We start from the raw sequence: 9,873 nt of genomic DNA, 5'->3' as shown, positions 1-9,873 counted from the left end.
ATGCGGGATACATAGGTAAATAAGGAATTTTTGAAAATTTTGAAATAAGTAGGGATAAATGGATATTAAGGTAAGTAAAGGAGTGTAGTTAAGTAATTTGTCCTTAAATAATTGGGTAAAATGGGCCATTCAAGTGGGTAGCCCAAGTTGGCTAAGTGGGCCTCTGTTATTTACTGCAGCTTGGGCAGCAAAGCCCAATAATGGTAAGCTGAAGCTTCACTTTTTTCTCCGGGTCATTAAGAGATTAGAATAAGCTAACTAAGGTAATTTTTCCAAATAAATCTATACAAGAGTTAATTATTCATATTTTGGAGATATCAAATACCAATAATATATTTATCCGCATCTCGTGTTTAAATTTCAATAAATACTTATTCGTATGTCATATTTATATCAAATCAAACAATTTAATTTTAACAATTAAAAAAAAATAAGAATACATAACTTAATGTGTATGAATAATATATGTTTTGCATTGAAAATGATATCCTCTAATCACTTATAAATTGAACATAAATTATTATTATTTTCAGATCTCTTATAAGAATTTTTTTTATAAAAAATATATAAATTAAGAACAAATTTATTAAAAGGTTACAGAATTGAATCTCATGCGACTCATTGTAATACAAAATAGACAATAAAAAATAGTGATGTGAACATCACAATACGAAGTTAGAGAATATAATATATGTCAAGTTGCCAACTCAAATAGACTATTAAAAGAAGCAATAATTGAAGTAGTATGTTGCTTTTTTAATAATTTATACAAGTCTTGTTGAAAATAATTGCAGAGAAAACAAAAAAGAGAGAAAAAAATTTAAAAATGGTTGGACCAAATAGACCACAAATTGTTCTATTTGGATCCTCAATAGTGCAATTTAGCTATAGCCATGAAGGTTGGGGTTCAATCCTCACTGATCTATACTCTTGCAAGGTACTCTATTTATCTCTTATTCTATCTTTAATTTGTAGTTTTATTTTTATATGTTTTTTTTTGGTCTCTTGGTGTTTTAATGAGCAAGGATGATTTTTGAGGGATACAAATTCGAACTAGGGATTTTTGACTTGCTAAGATTTTGACCTGTTTGTTCAGTTCACTTTGTCTCTTTAAGCATTCCTTCGCCTTGTCATGTCCTGTCTCACTCATCAGCTTGTGTCCTGCCCTATTGTCATCCCTAATCCCAAGTTTTGTTTTTTAGTATCCAATTGAGAGGAGAGTGAGGGTTAATACTACTTACTTAGCTTCTTCCTATGTTTATATCAAAGGAATGAATGCAAGATTGTGTTTTTCATCATTTAATTATAATTAAATGATATATATTTCTACTCTAATTTATAATTATAAAGATTAAATTATTTAATTTGATGTAAATACTCAAAAAGTAACCCCAAATTGAATGTCCTATGTGCATATTAGTTGAACGAAGCTTGGAGAACAAATTAAGGAATCAAAACTATATAACAAAAATATTATATATTCGTAAATGGTAGTATATTTGAAAGTAGAACTCAATTAGAAGGATATTGAAGCTAATCTCAATCCACAATATTTTTTTTCCAAAAAAGAATTTTCGTGTACTAATTCTACTATAACCAAACTATATGCTCTGATGGCGGTTCAATTGGATCCTAAATAGTAAAATCCATAAAAATAAATATAAATAAATATAAAAGTGAATAAATATACTTTTTTTAATTATCTTAAATCAAGTTGATTATGTTTTTTATAGGCAGATATAGTGCTTCGTGGATATGGTGGTTGGAACACTAGGCTGGCTCTACAGGTTTTGGACCAAATATTTCCAAAGGTACTTCCTATATCTGTCGTTCAGTGTATAAAATTAAACTCTTATTTTATTCTAATAGTTACAGAGGATTAATATATATATGCTTATTCATATTTATTTGTTTATATATAATTAAGGATGCAGCAGTACAACCATCACTTGTTATTGTATACTTTGGTGGAAATGACTCAATGAAACCTGATCCAAATGGTCAAAATGCTCATGTTCCTCTTCTTGAATATATACAAAACATGAAGAACATTGTACTTCATCTCAAGGTATCCATTTTGAAACTACTCAACGAACATGATAATTTTATAGTTAAACAGCAAAATTAATCGCTAATGAATTATCAAAATTGCTTGCAGAGCCTATCGGAAAAGACTCGAATACTAGTTCTTAGTACTCCACCAGTGAATGAGGAACAAATCATCAAATTGTTCGGGTAATACATACTGAAATTTAACAAAATCAAGGTTTTATATACTACATATTATTGACTTATAGTAGGGAAATGTTTCTGACAAACTTTACATAAAAAATCTCATAATTTTAGGACAACTTACATAGATTCCACTAGTTTAGGAATTAATTACTTAGATACACTCTAGTTTGCAATATTATGTATCTTACCAGATTTTGGTGGCTCCAGATACGTCCAGATACATATATCTCGGATACATGATGTCAAATTTAGGTGTAATTTGTTCTAGATATATTGTATCCAAGTGGATTCACATGTATCTGTGTGATACATAGCAAATATCGCTCACCTCCCTCGCCTCTCTCCCATCTCGCTCGTCATTCTTCTAGATACATGCAATCACTCCAGATATATATAGATACATGTATCTAGTGTGATTCTACATGAAATACATATGAATCTCGTTCGCCTCTCTCCCTATTTTTATGCATCTGATAGCAAAAATGCATGTATCTAAGTGTAAGATACGTAAGAAACTCTTAATTAGTGGTAAAATATGTAATATTTTGAAAGTACAGGTAATAATAGTATATATGGTAGTGAAGTATGTCTAATTATATAGTTATTCCTATTCTTAACGACGTTGTTCGTCGAAAATTCCTATATTTTGTAAGTGATGACTTGCTATTGTTGTTTGTTTTTGGAAAACAGAAGTTCTCAACGTTCAAATGAGAGCTCACATATATATTCAGAAGCTTGTATAAAAATGTGCCAAGAGTTGGGGATCAAGGTGATTGATCTTTGGACTGCACTTCAAAATCGAGATGATTGGTTGACTGCTCATTTCACGTACGTTTTTCTATCTTAATTTAAAACTTCAAGTATTAATTAGTGGTAAATAATTGATTGAAAAAACTAAATTCATGCAGATAACTTTATCAATTACGTTTAAGACTTCTCATCTACTTTCTAATTAAATTATTTTTACGGAGTGTACGTGAGAAAAATTAGATCCTAACTCATGTGCAACATTTCCTTACCGAGAATCACTTAATTTGACACCCTTACATATGTAACCCCTTTTTAAGTGATTTCTTCGAAATATATTCTATTTCAAGATTTGAAAATATTTTTGGTTTTTTAAAAATGGTTTATGTATAAGATCTATTTATCTAAAAGGGTAGGCCACCACTCGAACTCGAACCAAGATGTATTAGCGGTACTTTTTAAGAGCAGTATGTCTATCAATTTTATCATAGCACCTTGTCTTGAACTCATAATAGCCCATGAATAAGCAGTCGTTGAGATTGAATAAGCTATTTTAGTTTAATTTAGTAATAATTCAAATGGATCAACAACAATAAAAAGTTGTTCAAATAGGAATTTGAGGTTGAGGGTTCTAATTTTTAACTTGGGGCCATAACAAATAATAAAAGATAATATTGCATTCATAAACTAATAAAATTCCAGTGTTATGTACAATTTCCATTACTCGTCTACCGTTGAAAATAACTAGCAAGACTTGTATTTATAGTACTACAAAATCTACTTTAACTCAAAATATGAAAACTTATACCTATATGAATTTAACTACAAATCTTAACTAGAGTCTAGACACGATTTCTTACAACTTTGAGTTATTTTTCCTAACTGATAACTTACCATATATATATATATATACTTGAGGTTCAAATTCACTATGATATTTTGTTATATTTGGGTGTAAGGGATGGAGTTCATTTAACAGCAGAAGCAAGCAAAGTTGTGGTTAAGGAAATCTTAAAGGTTGTGAAAGAAGCAGATTGGGAGCCAAATCTACATTGGAAATCATTGCCAAATGAATTTGCACAATATTCACCTACTATCTTTGTTGGGCCTAATGGCAACACTCCTGTTAATGTTGCTGATTTGGACTGGCAAGCCCAATGGATCTGACAATATGAATGTTCGTCTACAGTCAAGATAGGGAATTGCTTCTGCAGAAAGGCAAGAAAATGCGCTCGAGCAGCTTAGCTTCTTACTATCACTTTTGGAAAACCTACTTTGAACTTCTCTTCAACTCAATGTTCATCATATCAATTACCATCTTCAATTCATATTTTTTGTAAAACTCTTATTAACTTCTTTACGAAGGATATTTAGTAATTTTAATTTAATCTAAGTTATCATTTTCATTTGAATATACTTAAAGCTGAGTCATATATATCTTATTTTATCGCATCTCTCCTCCTTGTATCCTGTATAATCAACCTCTCGCATTTTCTCTTTACATGTCCAATCCATATTAATCTCGTTTCCTTCATTTTGTCCACCATGCATCATGCATGGGGACACTCCCACCTTAGTTGGGTGAATTGAAATAAATTAATAAATATTTCTTGCTTTTTTTATATGTTATATATCTTAAAGCAAATTTAATTTGTCAAACTGACTAGTATTTGAGATCGAAAAAAAATTAAAAACACTTCAAGTATATGGACTCAAACATAATACTCTTGTTAAGTCTTGTTAGGTTTTAAATGTAATTTGCATGTGATAATGTAACCACTCGAAAATTCAAATGACATGAGCTGGTCTACAATCTGGAAATTAAATTTCATATATATGAGAAGATCAAATATTTTATATGACTTGCAAGACATAATATATTTATGTCTAACGAATCTAATAATTGAGTCACCATAATAAATTTATGTCTAATAATTATGTCTAAAGTACTGATATGGAATAGCTTTATCTTACAAAAACAATTTCCTGATCGTTTCAATTTATTTGTCCTATTTTGACCTAATACAGAGTTTGAGAAAATAAAAAAGATTTTTAAATTTTATGATTTTAAATTAAGGATATGTCAAATGTATCAAAATGTCTTTTAATTTTGTGGTCTTAAATGTGTAGTTGAAATTAGAGAGTTGCTAAAAAGGGGGAAAATCATTCTTTCTAAAAGATTTTTTTCTTCAAAAAATTAGGACAAACAAATCGAAACGAAGAAAGAGTAAAGGTAGAATGGATTGGAGAAAAGCTGTAGTGAGCCCCATATTGAATTTAAGGCAATTGCAAAGTGCAAGTTGTCAAGTCTAATTGCAAATGGCAAGCTGCTTTAATGATAATTCATACAGAGATTAGAGATAAATAGTTAAGTATTACTTTAGATCTTTAAGAGAAATTAGCTAGGACGTTGTTTCTTATTGAACAAAAAAAATAATTAGAATCACACAATTTCTTTTTGTCCAATTTTAGTTATATTAATATTTAAGTCCTAAATATTATAAAAAGTAGTTAAGTGACAATTATGATTAGTTAGTAATTTAGTATATACTTCCGTTTCAATTTGTTTGTCTTATTTTTCTTTTTGATTAATCTATTTTTTAGAAGAAAAAAATATCTCTTTCCTTTTTGGTCTAACTCGTTAACTTCAATTTTTCAACGGACAATTTTAATACCACAAGATCAAAGAACATTTTGATACATTCTACATAATTTAAATTTAAAATCACACTATTCAAAAAGTTAACAAAAAAGTGGCTACTTACTCCTATATATACCTTTGGAGTTTGACCACGCCCAAAGGCAGAGTCCTCAACAAAGAACCTATTCCTATCAAGATATATCAATACAATTAATTACTTTGTTAAACTTCGTATCAAATAAAAATCAGACGGTCAAATTAAAATGGATATGAATAAATATAGATATATGATGGATGCATCCTATAGACTTGTCAACAACTAATTAACATGGTCAGTAAAGAGTCTTATCAAACTCATCAAACATTCATATCTTATTGGCAAAACTATTTATAAAAGCCAAAGCATTACTAGTAACCTCCTTGACCTTCCCTGCACGATTACAAACGTCCAATTTCAATGGTTCATCATCACTCACATCTTCAAATCCATCAGTACAAGTATCCTCATTGCTCAACGCCGCACTCATCCATGTTTGAACATTACTCATTTGAAACCTCAACGACTCACTAGAGCCCCCGAGCGTACGCATTTGACTCAACGAATCGCGTATCTGATCGACTGCATCTCCGAATACGGAGAAGCAGTCGTGGAGCGCAGCCAATGCACGTGGCTGCGCTCCATAGTCAGCTTCGCGAGATAAGTTGGAAACAAAAGCTGACATTCGCTTAGCTTTTGCTAGGCTTACTCCAATAGCGACACGTGCTAGGCGACCGGGGTCTTGTTGTACCGCGGTCGCGTAGTGGTTTAGTGAGTGGTAGCAGGTATCCGGATACAAAGTGGTTTTACAACTCGAACGGATGTAGTCCGAGTCATCGAGGATGATGTCAACGGATGACACCGTGGTGGGGTCGAGGAGGGCGGCGGAGGGGGCGGGGATAAGGGAGAGGTGGAGGAGCACGGTGGTGAAGAGGATGCAAAGAGTACATGAGGTTTTCATGGTTTATCTACTATAATTTGTTTTTTTAACAAAATGTAGCAATATATGTAGGCAATTGGTTAGGAGGTGAAATGACATTTTTGTCCTAATTAAGAACCATTTGTAATGTGGAGTCATGATTTTTGTTGTTGAAAATAATTATGCTCCTTTAATTCAGGTAGTACTATTGAACAATGCAAAAAAAGGTGAAAAGTAATTACTTCTTCAATCTATAAAGTGTTGATAGTTATCGTAATTTGTCTAACTTTTTTTTAGTCCGTTTGAAAAAATTAATTAATTTTTAGTAATTTCTTACTTACTCTTTTCACTTGATATGTTTTAAGATTACAAAAAATTAAAAGACTTTTGAATACATTTTACACTTGATCTTTAGCTTACGAGCAGAAGATTCAAAAGTCAAAATCTTATGAATTAATTATCAATGAGAAAGATTATGGGAGCCATGTTATAAGCTAGATACAAGTACACAATACCTGTTGTTTTGTTCAATAGTTTCACCATTATAAGAAAGTAAAAAATTAGCGACAGATAAATTTTCATAATTAAATTAAAAAAATATCATGCTGATTTTATTTAGCTATGGATTGCAAGTGCAATGGATTATATGAAAATTCAACTATTTTATTTTGTGAATAAAGATTGAAAAAAGAAGTTCAATAGTATAAATTGGTATTCTTAATGTATAGTTTACACATGACTCTTCTTTAATTTCTTCCCCATCTTTTGAATATTTTCACCTTTTTCAAACTCCAAAAATCCTATTTGGTTCCAATTCTTTATAAGTGGGGCAGCATACAAACTACTTTTGAACTTTCAAGTTTTTTTGCTGCCTAAATTAGCGCCACTTAATGGGATGGCCCTACAATAATTTTTTTGGACCAAACGACTTTTACTTTTTGTGACACCTAATTATATCATTAGTAATAACTACCAAACATTTGATTAATTTTGACCTTTTGATGACAAAAAAAAAAAAAAAAAAGTTGATGCATGTTCTGACCTGTAATAAGAGCTTTCAGCATTTCTGCGACAGGAATTTTAGAGTATGATTAATATGTCCTACTCCTACCTATACAAAGCTAAAATCAAATTTTATGACTTATCATTGATTCATCTTATTAGTATTATATTTTTGGTAGCTTGAGAGTAGGTAGTTTTTATCAATTTTCTGTTTTGCAAATTAGTTAATTATTGTACTTAATTCCAACTTATTATTAGAAGGGAAACTTATATAAATTTCACTAGTTTAGGAGCTAATTATTTAGATACATTTTAGTTGTAAATGGGGTCAAAATTAGTTGTAATTTGTTTTAGATACATTTTAGTTGTAAATGGGCGTCCTGATACATGTATCTCGGGATACATGGAGTCAAAATTAGGTGTAATTTGCTTTAGATACATAACAAATCTCGCTCGCCTCCCTCATATCTTGCTTGTCTCTCTCCTATGTATCTGGTTCCTAGATACATGCTAATCATACCATATACACACTAGATACATGTATCCAGTGTGATTCACATTTATTTTGAATATATAACAAATCTCACTCGCCTCCCTCCCTATTTTAGTGTATTTGGTAGAAAATACATGTATCTACATATATCTTCCTCAATCTATAATGGAAAATTCTAAATTAATGATAAAATACATAATATTTTAAAAGTATAAATAATAATAGTATATATGATCGTGAAATATGTCTAATTATGCAGTGTGTCCATATTAGTATAAGTATTAACTTATATAGATGTATTACTAATCCTTTTAAAGTATACTTTAGTATACATCATAATACAAGTAGTGCTAATGTTGGTGGCTCTCATTGGATTTGTAATGCTTTTATTTTGGTAATTAACTAACACGCGGAGAAAGTTATATTATCATTGTGTTTTTATTTTTTCTATTAAGTATATATACCATGCATTAGTAACCACAATTGAAATGATATATTACATAATAACAACAATAATTTCAGTGCGATTTCATAATTGAAATTAGAAAAAATTAAGATCGATAAATCCTTGATAATTCTTTTTTTTTTTAAAATCTGATAGTGAAAGCAAGCTCATATCGATGGAGTTGAATAGCACATGTCAAATAATTAACTTGCGAATTCTTTTATTTACTAAATATTAAATCATTTGAGCTATAATAAATCCAACTTCTTGGCATTAATTTAATCCAATAATTTAAGGACATGAATGGAATCTTAACAAATAAATATATACTATCATATTTTTGTCCTTTCGGTGGTTAGATGTCAGTTTAGTGGGGAAGAGTACGCATGCAATGAGTTTTCTTTTTTATATTTGGTCGAAATGCAATAATACTAAGTATAAAATATATAGGTCAAATAATAATAATAAAAATAAAATGAAACTACTATATAATTAATAGGAGTATGAAATAACTACATGACATTTGTTAGCCGGGAATGGGGTGACCCAATCCTACAGCCCCACATTATGATCTCAATATTATAATACATAAACGCACTTTTTAATTTGGTCTTATTTAATATTTATGTACTTTAATTTGGTTATGTATAAATGAACACTCAAATTTATATATAGTTAAACAAGTAGGCATACGCATTATACTTAACATCCTACGTGATAACTTGCATCGTACGCGACATCCTACATGGTGTACTACGTATATTATATCACGCAGGATGCATGTGTATACTTGTTTAACTTTATACAAAATTTAAGTGGTCATTTATGCACACATAAAGTTGAAGAGCATAGATGTCATTTGAGGTCAAGTTAAATGACATATTTATATAATATGCGCAATTAATTGAGGATATTTTGCAAATAGCCACTATAATAAACTTAATTAGGCCCCTTAGGTATAGTTTGCATATTTATGGATTGAAACTCTAGTTTAAACTGCTATGGGCGACTTCGTTTTTATAATTCGCGGGTATATTTGTATAATTCGTGGATACGTTTGTATAATTGAGCTATTTTCGTCCTTACTTGTATAAATTGATCAGTATCAATTGCTTTTTATTTATTTTTATATAAACTCAAAATAACGAATTTATACAAACACAAACATCTGAACTTTAAACAGTTATGCAAATTATATTATACAAATTACATCATACAAAAGTTCGTTCATGTTTGTATAAACTGGTTAGTATCAATTGATTTGTATTTATTTTTGTATAAACTTGAAATAACGAATTTTTATAAACACAAACATCTAAACTTTAAACAATTATACAAATTACATGATACAAAA

General features: G+C 29.9%; 2 protein-coding genes across 2 annotated transcripts; one reads left to right on the top strand and one right to left on the bottom strand.

Moving 5' to 3' along the window:
• The first annotated feature begins 752 nt into the window (after window positions 1–752).
• Window positions 753–4,398, top strand: LOC102584408 (GDSL esterase/lipase CPRD49-like). Its single transcript, XM_006349395.2, has 6 exons — window positions 753–937; window positions 1,734–1,811; window positions 1,928–2,068; window positions 2,159–2,235; window positions 2,926–3,063; window positions 3,942–4,398. Exons 1-6 carry the CDS (start codon window positions 827–829, stop codon window positions 4,147–4,149), a joined length of 753 nt encoding a protein of 250 aa, XP_006349457.1. The 5' UTR covers window positions 753–826; the 3' UTR covers window positions 4,150–4,398.
• A 1,478-nt stretch (window positions 4,399–5,876) lies between these two features.
• Window positions 5,877–6,655, bottom strand: LOC102584082 (21 kDa protein). The gene has a single exon (XM_006349394.2). The coding sequence runs from the start codon at window positions 6,619–6,621 to the stop codon at window positions 5,989–5,991; it is 633 nt and encodes a 210-aa protein (XP_006349456.1). The 5' UTR covers window positions 6,622–6,655; the 3' UTR covers window positions 5,877–5,988.
• Between the last annotated feature and the right edge of the window lie 3,218 nt (window positions 6,656–9,873).

The sequence above is a fragment of the Solanum tuberosum genome, unplaced genomic scaffold (assembly GCF_000226075.1).
Source record: "Solanum tuberosum cultivar DM 1-3 516 R44 unplaced genomic scaffold, SolTub_3.0 scf00106, whole genome shotgun sequence".
NCBI classification, from domain to species: Eukaryota; Viridiplantae; Streptophyta; class Magnoliopsida; order Solanales; family Solanaceae; genus Solanum; species Solanum tuberosum.
Note: the sequence above shows the minus strand (reverse complement) of the source record. Positions and strands in the feature narration are given on the sequence as shown.

What these genes read in the sequence shown, in the direction of transcription:
- LOC102584082 (XM_006349394.2), bottom strand. Translation starts at nt 6,621, where the DNA reads ATGAAAACCTCATGTACTCTTTGCATCCTCTTCACCACCGTGCTCCTC.
- LOC102584408 (XM_006349395.2), top strand. Translation starts at nt 827, where the DNA reads ATGGTTGGACCAAATAGACCACAAATTGTTCTATTTGGATCCTCAATA. An exon ending in CTGATCTATACTCTTGCAAG is followed by an intron (nt 938 to 1,733) that starts GTACTCTATTTA and finishes TGTTTTTTATAG; the next exon opens with GCAGATATAGTGCTTCGTGG. An exon ending in TGGTTGACTGCTCATTTCAC is followed by an intron (nt 3,064 to 3,941) that starts GTACGTTTTTCT and finishes TTTGGGTGTAAG; the next exon opens with GGATGGAGTTCATTTAACAG.